A 16441-nucleotide genomic window follows, 5' to 3' on the forward strand; every position below is an offset into this window, starting at 1 on the left:
ACCGTTGGCGGGAGGAGAGGGCGGCAGCGCGGGGCCTGCGCCGGGGCCGTTGCGCCGCTCCCCCCAGGCATCCCCCGCCCCAGGGACCGGCCTCCCCCCCGCGCCCCCGACCGAGCTGCGGGCCCAGAAACGAGCGGAACGAACACGTGCGAATATCGGTAAAAATTTTATTAGCGTAACTGCAAGAATTTTAAATGGAAAAAGCAGAGTTAGAAGTTTACAAGGGAAAAAACAACCAAAAAAAAAAATCAAATAAGTGTCGACCCAGAGGAGACTCCCTGCCCCCAGCCCAGTCAGGAGGTGGCGGAAAGGGACCTCCCTACGCCCAGAGCCCGGCCGAAGCCTCCGCCGACTTGGCCTCGCAGGGAAACGGCCGTGCGTCCAAGCCTGCCCGCCCTCCGCACGCCGGCACGCGCCCGCGGGCCCACCGCTGCGGCGGCCCGTCCTGCCGCTCCCTCCTTCCGGCAGCGCCACGCGCCGCCCGGCAGGCGCCGAGCCCTCGCGCCTGGGCTGCCGCAACACATCGCCCTCCCGCTTCGCTCTGCGCGGCGCCCTCGGCCCTGCTAGTCTAAAACTGAAGTTAAATAATAGGCCATTTTGACTTCCACAGTGGCAGTAGCCACCACAGAAGTAATTATTTGGCTGAGCGGCATCTGTGTAGCATCCCAGCACGTCACAAACCAGATGGATCCAGAAAAAACTCAACATTTTGCTCAGGAGATGATTTGTTTAATGATCTCCACTTAGCATTAACGATGTAAGAGTTTCCCTCATTGGTACTGGCGTACAGTACCACGACCACACTTCTGTGGCACCCTGCACCCAAGGTTTTCCATGCACTCCAGAAATTTCAATGAAGAAGCCTCAACAAGCAGTGAGGTAGGTTAAAGGATCCCCAGCAGGGGAACTGAGGCACACAATTACGCACTTTGGTAGGTGTCGCACAAGCGGAAGTGCCAGAAACAGCACTCCAACCTTCTCAACCCCGCCCTGCACTCTGGATATGAAGGCTTTTCAACCTCTTGGCGGGGCCAGAGCAAGTCAACCTTTTCAGCGAGATAACCACACGTAGCTTAGAAACGCTCATGTTATCTTTGAAATCAATTTGACTTATAATGACAAATTTTTAAGTTTTCTTGCCTCCTGGACTGTCCAAAAGCTGCACTCAGCCCAGCTGAAGTAGCTTCAGTTCTAGAGTTTCCACAGGTCCCTTTGCTCTCAGCTGCAAACCGAGGCTCCTTTGTATGGCAGTCTGGTGAAAAGGAGTCGCAATGATTTAAGCAGGGTAGCGAAGCACCAAGCCAGGATTACACGCAACAGTAACTGGGGAATTTCAGCCTAAAACGTCTGGCTTGTTTCTGACACAGTCGCCCCCAGATCCCTGACGTATCTACCAGCAACACCCCCCTGACATTACCCATTCCAATAGTAGTATTGCTGTAGTATTCTGGAGTAGTCATTCCGAACACTGCTCCCTGGGCCGCTTTGGCTGTTACCACAGAACACTGTAGGCCCTTTCAACATAATATTTAACCTTCCACAGCAGGCCCCCTCCAGCCACAGATCTAAAAGCGCTTCAGCGCACAAGAGCTAAGCCTCACGATAACCATGAATCCAGGCAAAAATGCCCCCATTTTACAGAGGGGGAAACTGAGGCACAGCAAGGTTTAATAACTGGCCCAAAGTTACATAGCTAGTCAGGAACAGAGTCTATCTCCCAACTTCTCCTTTTCTTTCGTCACAAGACCATTCTTCCACAGGAGAAAAGGAACCCCTTCCCCAATTAGCCCTGCTCTGATTTCAGATGGCTGAAGAAGAGAAACTGAGGGGGAAGCTCTGAGCTCTTGCCCCTGCAGCATCATATTAAGACTCACTGTAACATCCTGGAAGCTAGGCTTTTGGAGAAAGGCAGGTGATTCAAATACAGCAGTTTACAGGTTACAATAAAAACCAAAAAACACACTTTTAGGTGACCCGGGGCGAGGGGGGGAAGCTATTCACAGTTCACCTGCCTGTGCTAGGAAAAAAAAAAAAAAAAAGAGTCACATTCCTTTCCCCACAGATTCCAGCCCCTCCCAACCCGCAATAAAAGGAAAATACTCAATGTTAGTTAGGTTTAACAAAGCGTTGAGGTTACAGGTGCAGTAAACCAGCACAACTGGCACACTGCCTAGAACAGCACAGCTTGAGATATAAAAGTTGCTTTCTTAAAATCACTTCAAAACCAATTTCTGTATGAGAGGATTAAAAGTAAATCAGATATGAATTCAAAATCAGTGTAGAAATCTACAGTTCTTATCAAAGAGAGGATACAGTATTCACTTTGATAGTAAAACTGCAAGTGTGTCACACACACTTGACCCAAGGGACTTGTTATACCAGTAACAGTCAATATAAAAGATTATTGCTCTAGCGTCTCTCAGTAGAACATGTTTAACAAGAGCACAGAAAAGGGAAATACCAAAGGCCGACAGGTCTCGTTAGCAAAGAGAGGAAGAAGAAAATACAAGAGTCTGGAGCTTTTTTTTCCTGGCTTCTTAAACCCCTCCAGTTCTCCCCACTCCTGTGACTGTTTTCAGGCCCTGATAGGTGGGAGATTTTCCGGCCAGGTGCACACACATCACATGCGCCCATGGCCAGGATGGATGGGAAAGACTGTGCCCAACCCCTCTGCACTGCTTTTAAAGAAGGGACGATGCCAGCCTCCTCCTCTCTCCCGGAGGCAGCCAGCAAGGGGAGCGGATGCCCTGAGCAGGCCTGGGTGCTGACAGAGGTGCCCTGCACAGGATCCCACCCGCAGGAGTGCACGTCAGTGCTGAGAGGTGATCGGAGGCTTCTCCCCCACCTCTTGCTCCAGTGTTGAGAAAGGGCAGGGAACTACAAACCAGGAAAAAAAAAAAAAACCCACACAGTAACACTTCAATTCCTCTTAAGAAAAGGTAAGTGGTATCAACTCCTTACAGTGTAATGGAACTGGAGAGACCCTTGCAGGGTCTCGGCTGCCTGTGCTGATGCTCTCAGCTCAGTAAGTCATGCATGCCACTTGGCTCTGGTGAGCAGAGCCAGCGTGGCACAAAGATTACAGGGTGCCCTCGCTGTGCTATTGCTCAGACTGCATGAATGCACTCAAATGCCTTAGAGAGAGGTGTCAAAGCGGAGGGCTGTGATGTCTGCAAGTGTCACGATTTGCTCGGAGAACTGACACAGGCTGAAAAGTGCTGGCACAGATTCGTTCTGCCAGGAGGGGGCTGGGTAAAACCTCCCTGTCAGAGCCCTGGGGCTAAGCTCAGCTGTCAGTCACACACGCAGACACACACACTGTAATGAGGGGACTCAGCCTCTCTCTGCTGAGACACCGCAAGGGCATTTCCAGTTTAATGGTCCATCTCATCTCTGGATCTACTGCCTCTCCATAGCAGCAGTAAGCACTCCCATCCCAACCCCTCCCTTTCTCCCCCATCTGGTAAGGTTTCTAAATCACAGTAATGTTCAAAGAGACAGAACTGCCAAGGGGGTGGCAGAAAGATGCTTAGCTCCCATCTATGATGCCTCTAACAGAAGAGTTTGAGAAAGCAGTTCTGACAGTAGGGCTTGTCGTTTTGTTCTTTGAAGGTTCCTTTGTTGAGCTGCTTGAGGCAGAAGGCACAGACAAAGTGTTCGGGGTGAAATTTCTTGCCCATAGCAGTGATGCAGCGTCCTGTGATAGGCTTCTGGCAACCGGAGCACAGCGAGCCACGACGCTCGTGGTAATGCACCTCGCAGTAGGGCTGCCCATCATGCTCGAAGAAGCTGCCATTGATGAATGGTGTGAAACATTCCTGCAGGAGGAAAAAAAAGCAGAAGAGGACAGACTATATAAGAAGCCAGGGACCTAGCCAGCTCCACAAACCTCCTCTGCCCTGTGGCCCAACCTATTAGTACTGTGGGCCAGGTGAACTGCCACCTCCCCACACACATCCTGTTGTGCAAAGAGCCAACCTGTGTCCACCAAGAGACTTTCCAAGCCTGACAGAGGGACAGATACAGCTGCAAGCACGGGAAATAAACATGTCCCTTCCCCTAGTTGGCTTCACTAACACATAGAAAACACAACAAAACACAACAAATGAGCTACCAGCTGTATGACAACCAGCAGCAAGGAGAAGAAACCTTCCCTTGAGACAGGAAACACTGCAGCACCTTTCCTTTTTTTTTTTTTTTTTTTTTTTTTTTTTTTTGCTAACCTCACTCCAGCTTCCTTGCAATGGGGAGCACAACATAGACTTTCACCCAGCAGAACTGTGATGAACTGGGAGCTGGTTCTAACTGAGAAAGTGAGGCCCAATTAATTTTTACAATTGATCTGTGCAGAATAGCTGACATTATGCATGTACCCTTTGCACAGGATCTTCTATCCTGAAACATCTCCACCAGGCACACACAGAGGTCGCATCACCACTGGGAGAAACCCCTGCTTGCTTCACAGTGCTAATGATTTTGAACAGATGAGGAGGAGAGGATACACCAGCTGTGGTTATCATGTCCAACACTTCTTCCCTGCCTCAGCATCAGACACCTGAGCATGAGGCACTTCTGAACCTGCCCTGGAAGCACCCACCTGCCCTTCCCGCAGGACCAGGAAGATTCCCCTCCTTGCGCAGGGTGGGAACTGAGGCAACAGGGGGTGGGGGAGAGTCAAGGACCCTGCCGGGCTCACTCAGGACATCAGCAGCAAGGCCCAGAGGAGATGCCAGATTTCCAGAATCCCGGTTTTGCTCAGGCCCCAGACCATCCTCCTTCCCAGGGAGGAGGTACACACAGCTGGACCCAACACACCCAGCGGAGAACACTTGCAATACTAGGATGAATACAGTTTGCCTGCAGTGAATCTATGACTTTTCTAACACTAACACCGACAATTAGTTCAATAAACAGCCTCCTCCCTCAAACAGCAGGAGAGCTGAAGTCAGCTCTGCTTTAGCAAAAACAGGAAGAGAATCCTGCCTTGTGTCCTGGAAGACATCAGTGCTGGTCCCACAAATACATGCAGAGCAGTGGGGGGGGGGAGGAAAGCAGAACTGCTTAAAAGAAGTCTGAATGCAGGCCCAAGAAGGCACAGCCCTCTCCAGACCCACAGTCAGGACTGCAGTCTTCTGGCTTCATTCTCCACACACCACTGCAGGAGCCCACTGCAGTCCCATCAGCTCCATGACAGCCTGCTGGCTGCACTGCAGAGAGCGGAGCAGAGCAGTGCTCCGAGCACCATGCCAAGAACCAGGGGCTCACGGTTCTGCTGCTGACCCTGGTCTCTGTCTCTTTGCCATTCTAGGAAATACTGGCTGATACTTGCTCTTCTCTCAGGGCCTGTAAGAGTTAATATTTGCAAGGCTCTCTGAAAGAGCGCCAAGCATTTAATCTGCAGTATTCCTGTTTATTATGCCTGGTGTATGGAGCCTGCCACTATTTCACTGACTTGCATGTTTGTCTGAGTGAGGTCAGTCTCATTGGTTTACATTGTCAGAGCGAGCATGGGAGGAAGATCCTCAAAATCTGATTGCTAAGGCAAGTGCTTAGAGAGAAGCGTAGCTTGTCATTATTTAAAGGTCACAGAAAACGTCTCTGTTTATCTGTGAGCTGCTGCAGAAGCCCATAATTGCAGCTGAGAACAAAAAGAGCAGAGCAACTAGAAAGTTTAATGTAAACAGGCAGAGAAATAAGAAGGTGTTTGGTTGCTGACATGTTTTTATCTTGTGGGATTGGCTGCCCTTCACTACCCCACAGACGCCTTTTCCTGATAAGGGACCAGATGCCTGCAAGGCAGAAATGACAGGGGTTGTACAGCAGCAGCAAAGGACCTTGGGTCTCTTACCCTGCAGACAAAGCATTCAGGGTGCCACAGGGTGTTCAAGGCAGAGATGTAGTTTTCCAGGATAGCCCGGGCACAGCCTCCACACTTGGGAGCAAACATGTCAAAGTAGTCCTTGCGGCAATAGGCTTTGCCATCCTTCTCATGAAATCCTGCCAAAGGAGAAGAGAGCCAAAGAGCATCAGCTCCTGATCTGTACCGATGGCCAGCCAAGCTCTGTGGGGTAACCAGAGCAGCTAGGATGATCATCCTCCTCCCTGGCCCATGCACACACACAGCAGGCAGCCGTCCCTCGTTCTGCTGCCCTTCCTGCCCCAGCCACATGAATACTCTTCCTGTCCAGGGGAGAAAGGAGATTAGGGCTACCATCCTTCCCCCAAGGACACCTATTTCCCTTGGCACTTCCATCTTCAACAGTTCTCCTATCATCTCTCAGACTCTCTCCTAATAGCAGCTCTGCCTTACACACTTGTCTGCAGTTCAAGGGGGCAGATATTTTTCTCCTTGCATAAACCAGCAATACCTTCAGGTCCAAAGAAAGCTCCGCACTGGGCACAGAAGAAGTGTTCAGGGTGCCATGTCCTGTCCAAAGCCGTCACTACTTTCTGTTCAGAAGAAGACACAAAGCACATGTCATGTAAATTATGGCTTCAGCATAGAGGTGGGGGGGGGGGCATATTACACTGGTGCTGACAACAGCATGCTTTAAAATAGAGCGTCCTTAAAGAGCTGAGTAAATTACCTCCTGCCTCTGCCTGGTTCAAGCTTTTTTTTTTTTTTTTTTTTTTTTTTAAAAAAAAACACCCTAAAAGGATCTTACACACTGCTCCCTCCCTTATACAGGGCCCCATGCAGCTCTCAGAATTAGCACTGGTGCCTGTTACCACAGACTACCAACAGAGAAAAGCTGGAGAAGCATTACTGGAATGAAGGAGCAATGTGGTGTTCTGCAGGATTACAGCTTTAGTGAAGGTAAGATTACCCACAGAACCAGGCTGGGTCAGGTTGTTTCCTTCCAGAGCCAGCACAAAGGAAAAACAGAAATCCCAAAACAAAACTTTTCACCCGGGACACATCAGCGAAGTGGAGATTTTTAAACACCAAGGCCTGCAGCACCCTGCCAGCCCTCTTAACCCCCACCCCCCGCCCAGGAACTCACATCAAGGATTGGCCCGTTGCAGTAGTAGCAGCGAGGGGAGAAGAGGTTGTGATAGTCCTTCTCACAGTAGGGCTGACCATCCCGCTCAAAGAAGTTCCGTGACCCAATCTCCTCCTGGCAGTGGGTGCAGACGAAGTGCTCAGGGTGCCAGGTCTTCCCCATAGCTGTAACTACCTGTTGGGAAGACAAATCATGAAGGACAACTCTATTTCCTTCTCCCCTAGATCACACGACAAGATACCAGCTGGAGGTCAGCAAGAATGACAAGTTCTACTACTCAAGTGAGCCCTGGACTGGGGTAGCATGAAAACTGAATTACCTATCATCTCAGGAGAGGGCAGTCCCTCAAGGGCAGGGTAGAGGTCACTGGAGGAGCTTACAGCGTACCTAGCCAGTGGATAAATAGAGTACTTCAGTTTCTCCAGCATCTCCAGTCCCTTCAGCCTCACGAAGCAGCCCTCCCCATTACTCCCAGCTGCAGCCCAGGGTTCAGCAATGAGACAGCGTCTTCGACTCACCTGCCCAGCAATAGGCTTCTTGCAGGCTCCACAGACGCCTTTGGCAACTGTAGCTACACCCAATTTGTTCAGGTCAGACTGGAGACTTCCCAGCATGGTGTCCAGCTGGCTGCCAGGTTTGGGGGCTGTGGATGGAGGGGAGCTGCTCCCAGCTTTCCCCTGTGCCATGAACTGCAGGGAAGAGAAACCAAAGACTGTAAGGCAAGTGCTGCTGTGCTTCCAAGGGAAATGTCTGCTATTGCCGCCAGTGGCTCCTCTGCACAGATGGGCAGGGGATTGCTAGGAGAAGGCTTTGCTGTCTGCAGAAGGCATCAAGAGCCAGAATCGAGCACACACGCGTGTTCTGCCCAGGTAGACGACATGCACAGACCCTGGGACGTGTAACAACAGAGCTACGAACTGAGAATTTGACTTTCCTTCACTGCTCACGTGGCAGAAGTTACCAGCAGCTCTCAAGCAGTCAGTGCAGTGCTCTCTAAGCCTCTGCCAAAATTTTCCCTTTACCTCATCAGTTCCTGGCCAGCTGACAAAGCAGAGACACCAGCCAGCAGGCCCCTTCCCCTTGACCTCTCGCTATTCCTATGCGGTTGTTGCTCTCTCTCAGCTGACACTCTCTCCTCACCGTTAGAGAGGGATCTCTTCTTCCTCATCCCGTCTGCCCTTCAGCTAGAATCTCTTTCTCCTTCCCCTCCCTCCCCCTGCACTGCTTTTGCCCATCTTCCTGCCAAGTCTCCTCTGCCCCATCTGGGGCACTGGAAGCACCAAGCAACAATTCCTTTAAAGTTGCCTCTCGTCCCATATTTACCTACGGACGGGGCAGTACATCCACAGCAGAGCCCCAGCAGATGGGATGCCAATGGAAACACTGGCACGTCTACTGTGTGACCTCTGGAAACGCACAGGGGTGGGAAGAAGGGGATTAAGACACTTCTCTCAGAGACCATTTCTGGAAACCACACTGTCACAGTAAACACAGCTTGGGAAGGCTTCCCAGAGGAGGATGGAGAGAAATGTTTTACTTAGGTTCATTACTCAGGAAGAAAGCATATGTCCTCTTTGAACACCAAAGCCCCCTTCATTACCCAGGCAAACTGCAAGAGTAAAATACAGATTATTTTAGCTAACTTTGCACTATAATAGCTACTGTCACAGCCGGGGGACAAGGGACATGCTGAAATTCTTCAGAGCCATGGAAGATCCTGTCCTTCCAGGCACAGAAGCAGCTCTATTCCCCACCCTGCAGTGAGCGATACTTGTATTTTACTAGTTTAGTCGATCTCAAACCCCTGTTTCCACTTGTTTGTAATAAAATTCTCACGATATACATAGTTTTAGCCCCTCACGAGCCTTGCTTGTAGGCAGCACAACTCCCAGGGGAGCCACACGCAGTCTTCCTCCCCTCCTCACTCCTCCCAGCCACGTCCACAACTAGCTGCCTCTCCTAGTCCAGCAGCTTAGCACAGCCCCCTCACACCCCTGCGTCCTGCACCCAAAAAAACAAACCCTCCTCTGGGCAGTGGTATTCTCCACCAAATATCTCCAAAGTATACCACTGCAGGGAAACTTCTCACAGCAGAGAGCCAACAGGGCTCTTTCTATATAGAAAGCCAGGCCAGAGCCAGTACAAAGCCAAGGCTTCCTGCACGATACGGCAGGAGGAAAAGGGCTAGACTACGTCAAGAGAATCATATCTGCTCTCATTTTACCAGGGGCTTGTGCCACCAGGCAGGGCAGGCAGGCAGACATATGATAACTACTATTTGGAGAGAGAGGAGATGGGATGAATTGAACATGTAGGAACAGAGCACTTCACCTTTGCCTGTGGGATCACACGTTCCTGCAAGCCGCAGCTAACCCCAGTGCAGGCACAACCATCTCTGGACGCTATGACTTCTACCCTAGCCTAGTGGTCCAGCTTTTTCAAGAGCTCACAGATGAGTCCCCATCTAGAAGTGGCTGTTTCAGTCTCCTGCACGCAATGCCTGCCATTCGCAGGGAACAACCAGCAGAGCATCCACATAGACTCATCATGCAAAGGTCCTTCAAATTCCCACCCTCACCCACAAGATCTGCCATCTTTCCAATTCAGCTATGAGTTCTTCTATGAGCAGCAAACCATGCACTGTAAGACACCAGCTACATTCACCACGCTCCAGGAGCGGCTCCCAGTAGCATCCGTGTCACACTTAGCCCCCAGAAGAGCACACCATGCAGAGAGGAAACAGAGAGGAAGTCCTGCCTTCTCAGGGGTGAGGGGACCCAGGGGTGCATGAGCAGCCTGCAGAGTGGCACTGCGGACAAGGGGAGGAGCAGAGGTCACCTGCAAAGGACAACAGTTCAAGATGCAAACACGTTTCCTTCCTCACCATTGAGACCTGCCTGTACAAACAACACTGCGCAGCACAGCCCATCAGCTCCTCCCCCAAAATCCACTCTCATAATAGACACCTGTCTAAACGGTCAAACACAGGAAGGATTGCTGATTTGGCCAATTTTTGAGACTTTTGCCATCTTTTTCTCCACACACGCTCCCCTCCCCCCCAAAAGAGACTGTGGTAGGGAGAATTGAGGACTGTGCATCAGAGCTAACTCCTTTGGCTCAGAGAGAAACAGAGCCTACAAGGTCCCTGCTGCACAGTGATCTGCAGGACAAACAGGAACCACACACAATAGCAGATTACTGCAGTGACATGTACTTTTCAGAGCTATCAGGGACAGCTGGTATTGATTTGGTATTGTGAATGGCTTCGCTCTTCCATCAAGCAGTTCAGTACCAGCCTTCACCCAAAATTACATCTACTGAACTATCAAGCTGGGAGCAGTGGTTAGACTGGAAGACACTGTTAAACAAGGAGAATAAGAAAGGGAAGCCTGCCTGCACCTGTGGGAAGAACGGGACATCTTCAGTCTGACAGCCAACAGAAACGACTGTCTTGGTGCTAGGGATCCAGGTCTGGGGAGAACAGGAGTGCCTAGGATCTTCAGGAGGAGGAGGGGTGCCCACAGCAGAAAGTTCATGATCATCATCATAAGTTCCCCTCTGGAACAGAGGCTGAGGAGCCAAGCCGAAAGAGGAGGAGACTGGACTAGTTGCTGGGGTAGATGACACCTGGGAAGGCTGAGGCGGGAGTGGAAGGAGAGGTGCAGGGCCAAGGACACAAGAGGGAGCAGCATTAGCAGGGACTGTCTTTGCAGCTTCTTTAGAAGGCTGGAGTGGGGGAGAGACTGCAACAGAGACCGTCCTCCTCGGGGGGAGCGGGGATTCTGGCGGAAAGACCACCTAGAAAGACACGGAGGAAGAAGAAAGGTGAAGACAGTCAAAGAGGAACCAACAAGCACTTCCTGCAGCAGGAAGGCTGGCATCCCAGACCAGACAATGACACAATCTTTGCTGCCTGGTGCTCTCCCGTCTTCCTTTTCTGAACCTCCTTCATTTTGCATCAAAGCACAAATAGGAAAGCAGGCCAACCTCACTGCTACAGCCAACCAGAAGTGGGTAAAAAGAGGCCACTGGTTGTTATTCAGCATCTTTATCTGAGAGGAAAAACGCAACAAAAAAAGCAGTCTCACAGAGAAGACAACTAGAAAACTTGCGTCTCCATGTGGCTTAAGGAAGAACATCATCTTATACCCAAAACCTCATGCACAGCCACAGTACTGGGGAAAACAAAGCATGTCTCTACTGACAGGCCTCCCACTATAGTTTTAAAATAAATCCCATGTGAACGTTTGATATGCGATAGCAGATTGCACAAACAGATACCGTCACCACCATCCTCTGACATCACTCCAATTCCTACACAACAAGAACTCGAGACCCGAGAGCTGGCTCGCTTTCAGATCAGACAAGGGCAAGTAGAAAGAGTTACATCTTCGCTTCATGTTGCTTAGCGCACTCAGAAACTTCATCTGCATCCCCATGCAATGCTATCTGGATAGAGGGACGTGCTGGAATTTCCCAGCCCATGTCCCTGCTCTCTACCTTCTCCACTTGCTGTCCTCCATTCTGATCCTCCCTCTGGGGTCTAGCAGTGATAACGACCCCCTCTGTCAGCCAGTCATCCTGGCTTTTCCACTCTTCCTGTTCCTGCTTAGTGATGCCCAGTCTGTCCTGCAGCTCTTCAATCAAGCGATCCTGGGACTCAGTCTTGTGAAATATGGCAGGACCTAGTTTACGCCTTGGAGAGAGGTCACGATACATTGGATGCACATTCCCGGTCTCTTTTGTCCTCTTGATTACAGACTTAATCTAAATGACAAAGGTAATAGTATCAGCAGAGAAGAGCAACGCAAGAGCAAGCCCAAGATGCAACAGCACACACTCAAACCATTAGTGACAACTGTGAGCTGGAGGAGCGATGACATGTACTCCACAATGCCAAAATTCCTCTTGGCACAGCCCAGAACAGTGACTCAGTGCAAGGAAAAACCCTGTAAGGATAATCACAGCAGCCAAAAATAACTATCTAGAAAAGGAAGTAACCAGCAGGAAGCCAAGATATGAGGTGCAGCAAGATCACTCCACAGTGCTTTAAAGAAACCTCAGCATAACAGGGATATACAATAGCCTCTCTGCATTTGCCCTTTACAGGCATAAGACTCTTGGTCAGAGATGTCTCGTGTACAAAGAGTACTGCTAGTGCTGGAAGGAACAGTAACAGCTCCCGCACCAATACCTAAAAAGGCAAGCAGAGCAGAGGAACTGCCATCCCGAGCCAGGTGTGAAGCAGCCCTTTCATTTTTCAGAGGCCTCTATGGAGGCCAGTTAAGGAATACAAGTTCGTTTCACAGGACAGCCCTTAAGGTCTGCCACGTTCTCTGCTGCTGGCCAACATGCAGAAGAGACCACAAGATAAAGTAAAGGATTTCAGACCTTTACAACATGCAGCTGTCAGTAACATTGCTCAAAACCACATGCTGTTAAGAGTGGATGAGCTCCGGGTGCACTCACACCACACACACAAAATGTTAGCGCACTATCAGGACAGTCCTAGCTAGGACTTGTCCTACTCCTACATTCACTCAGTGCCTGCCTGGCCTGATGCAGAAATCCTCTCACTGGGTGGCTTGGAGACATACAGCAGATCCCATTCGGCTTTCCAAACGTTTTCAGGAGTCTCTGGAACTGCAGAGCTTCCGAATTGCTCATTTTCTTGTTCTCCGGCTTTATTGATGTTAGTACCTGCCTTCTTGGGAGTTCTCTCTCTGCCCTGCCTTTTCTTGGCCAGATCAGAACAGACATCTACCTTGATTTCCTGTGGTACTTCAGCTTCTAGCTCCTGCCCTTGCTGCGCTACAAAGCCTAACTGGTTTTTAGTGTCTGGGAAAACATCCCACCGATCCTGGGCCACAACAGAAGGCTCATACACAGGATTCAAGACACTGTCATTCTTTGCATGTACCATGCACGGCACATGCTCAGACAGCTGCAGGGCCCACAGCTCATCTAAAGCTGTTTCCACACTTGTGCGCTCAAAAAGAAGGGCTGAATTATCCCTGAATGCTCCCTGTTGATCCATTTCCTGAGGTATCTGCCCCTTCCCTTGACCATTTACTCCAGCATTTGAAACTGGGACGCTTGAGATTTTGGGCTCTATTCTCTGCTCCTTCTTTTCAGTCTCTACCATCAAGTCATATTCTAGGCCCTGCGCCTCCACATTAGTGGGTCTAGAGAGGGGCTCCACACTGGAAGCTGGCACAGCCTGAGAAGCCTTTCTCAAAGGGTCAGGCTTTCTGCTCGGCCTAACCAAGAATGTCATCTGCTCCCCACGAACAGCAGAACTGGAGGAGACCCGTGGTGGGGGCACAGGGCCCGTTTGCAGCAAAGAGGGCACACGTGGAGGAGCGGCAGGAGGTCCTGGGGGAGGCAGAACTACACTGTTACCGCCTTCTTCGATGCGGAGCGCTGCCGAGGGGGCAGATGATGTTACTGCCAAGTCCCCACTGTGACCTGCAGAGGGGTGTTTAGCCTGGGACAGCACTGTCAAACTGTGAGAAGTGTTGTTGGAGTCTGCATTTGTTGAATTGGGAACCAGTTCTAGGGAGGGTTCAGAAATCAGAGACATAGTGGAACTAGTCTGCAAAGAGGAGACAGAAAGAATAAGGAAAGAAAAAGATAAAGACAGAGGTAAGAAAAAGAAAAAAAAAAAACACACCTAAGGAATTAAGCCTTAGAACAACTATGACCTTCAAACCAAAGAGCCATGTTGATCCAAAACCTTACTTTCAAGGGTAAGTAAGGAAAATAGGATGCCAGAGAGCAAAACCTGCATGGCATTGTGCTGATCTTTGCATGAGATCAAGAGAGACAAAGTTACACAGCCATCGAGATTCTTTTCCTGTGCCCTCCATCTAAGTGACAGCTCACATGTTCACCTGCAGCTGTGATGAGGGCGTGCAGTGGCTGTCAGGAAGCCACCTACAAACCCAGGCATGTCTAGACTGTGAGTAAAAGTCACATTAACAACTTACTCTGCGTCACACACACATTTCACAGCTGAAAAAAAGAAACCCGTGAATAGAACAAACCATGACATTTTGTTCTTGATACACTAATAAAGTGCTCCTGTTGGCTGAGTTCATGGCAATGAAAACAAGGCTTCAGGGCATTCACAGCAGGAGCAGATAACGCGGGCTTTGTTCTGCTCAAATCATTAGTCTCACCTCAAATCTGACACACACTGAATCTCAAGGACTCTGCCACTCTGTGCCTTTGTAAGCTTTGCTTAGATGGCCAGATTAGGCTGAGGACTCCACCTTTACATTGCAACAAAACTAGTATTAATTTTGATCTATAATACACTCTGACAAGATCAGTGACTGATACCAAGTTTTCAGTTCTTATTGACTTGTAGGGTCTTTCAAAAACAAAGATCGTGGGTCCTCCTTCCACCGTTATCAGCGGTTCCTGGCTGAACTCTAGGAGACAAACTGGCATTACTCCTTCTTCTTAAAAAGAGAAAGACAGAACAGTGGCTTGGGCAAGTGCACGCAGAAGGCTGAGCTGCAACCAATGCTGAACCCTCCAAGTTTTAAAAACCTATCCACAAAGGATTTCCAAATCCTCCAGCTCCCAAGACCTGCTATGATTCTCGGTTGCATTTTTCAAAGCAGCCTCGAGATGTTGGGTGCTCATGTTCTAAGGCAGCAGGGCACAAAACTTTCCTAAGCCCACGCACAATATCTCAGCCTTTACCTACCTTTCTGGGTACTTGCAACGAGCAAAAGAATAAAATTAACCAGAACTTGCACAAAATCTGACAGTAGATGGAAGAGACGTATCCCCTCAGCTGACCTGTCTACACCAGCCTGGAGCGCGCACATGCCCACCTTTGTGAGGTCGGAACCGCCGTGCTGCTGGGAGACGGCTCGCCAAACGCGGAGAGTAGTAGGTGACTGCACTTCATCATAAGCCGCTCCTCATTTTGAGGAGCGCGGCACAACCCACGCTCACAGCAGAGGTGAAAAGGACTAGGAAGTGTACTCAGTAGTTAAAACGAAGAGCACGTTTCCCAGTATTGCCCTCCTTCCCCGCATTTTACCCAATCTAAAGGCACCCATGAACGTAACCAGTCTTTACATTGTGGTTCACATTTATTCAGAGTTTCCAAATTTTCTAAAATGAAGTCAGTCATTTTCAAGGCAAAACAGTCATCTTGCTCAAAGGTGACTATTTCCAGCCTATTAAAAACATGTAGCTCCAAACTGAGAGCGATGGTTAAACACACAACAGTAACAGAACAGTTAAACACAAGCACCAAGCTGTGCAGTAACCAGGCATCACCATTACACAGAAATGCCGGAGGATGAAGAAACAAGTGCATTAAGTAATCTCAGTGCCAGCTGACTGATGAGCTAGATAACCTAAGTCAAATGGATTCTGTAGGCAAAAGGAATGAGCAACTCATTAAGCAAGCAAGAGATGATAAAAGGATAATGCATCAGTCTGTAATAGCACCTTTTACTTTAGGGTATAAGGGAAATTAAACACCAACGCCACAAGCACACATCTGCTGGAACTTCTCGTTGCACTGTGGCCTTCCACCTCCAGTTAATTACTCATAATACTCAGGTTTTCTGTCCCATTTCTCTTGCAACCACACATAGGTCTAGCACTCAAATGACAGCCTTTTATCGTTCACCTCTGGAAAAGACTCCACTTCTCTCCCTCACATTCTGCCACAGCTATAGACCAGAAATCCATTTTCACAGACAAGCTAACATTACTAGCCAGCCCAAATTGACAAAATAAAAAAGTTTTCAAAAAAGGACTTAAGGGAAAATGAAGTAATTTGGAGGACAGGGAAAGGGAAAGGAAAAGTAACCATTAAAAACAGTCACTGGCAATATTAACAAAAGGGAAACGAACAAGAAACTGTGTTCTTGGTGCTTCAGGGAAGAATATTAAACCACAGATGAGCTCAGTGCCTTGCAAAAATGCTAATGCTGTTTTTATAAAGCTCAAACCTTAAAATCTTGTTGTATTTCAAAGTTTCCAGTTTGCTCTCAGAGTTCAGCCAGGAACTAAGCCAGGAAGGAGGGCAGTATTACAGAAAGCCCCTAGTCTCGGTCACGTATATTTTATTATCAAGAGTTGCATGAAGAGTTTCATGATTTCTCCCAAGATTGCAAAGCATCTGAACGCTCATACTTCGAAATACCCACTCCTGGTATCTCACCAGGAAAAGCTGTGCTGGGTGAGGAGGTTCTCAGGTGCCAAGAGCTCACCTAGGAGCCCAGGCTGGCAGTAGCAGCCACATCCGGAGCTTGTTTGCTGAGCCCTGAAAAAAGGGCACGAGGCCACAGCCCCACGCTCCCGCAGCCTGGGGAAGGAGCACAGCGGCAGACGCTGTCAGTGCAGGTGGAAACTTTCCCCAGCTTCACAACAGTGGAAGTCCAATCCTCAGTTTTTTCAACCAG

The 16441-nt window shown here is 49.4% G+C and overlaps 1 protein-coding gene across 4 annotated transcripts in view; it reads right to left on the reverse strand.

Moving 5' to 3' along the window:
* Positions 1-150: 150 nt before the first annotated feature.
* The window catches only part of PXN (paxillin), a 54854-nt gene continuing 38563 nt past the window's right edge, over positions 151-16441 (reverse strand). For all 4 annotated transcript variants that reach the window (XM_009687485.2, XM_068910810.1, XM_068910808.1 and 1 more), the window contains 5 exons: positions 7523-7693; positions 7005-7178; positions 6369-6450; positions 5849-5997; positions 151-3818 (listed from right to left, as the gene is read on the reverse strand). In XM_009687485.2, coding sequence (XP_009685780.2) covers positions 3552-3818; positions 5849-5997; positions 6369-6450; positions 7005-7178; positions 7523-7693 — 843 coding nt within the window. In that variant the 3' untranslated portion in view covers positions 151-3551. The remainder of the gene's footprint in view (positions 3819-5848; positions 5998-6368; positions 6451-7004; positions 7179-7522; positions 7694-16441) is intronic.

The sequence above is a fragment of the Struthio camelus genome, chromosome 17, assembly GCF_040807025.1.
Source record: "Struthio camelus isolate bStrCam1 chromosome 17, bStrCam1.hap1, whole genome shotgun sequence".
NCBI lineage: Eukaryota > Metazoa > Chordata > Aves > Struthioniformes > Struthionidae > Struthio > Struthio camelus.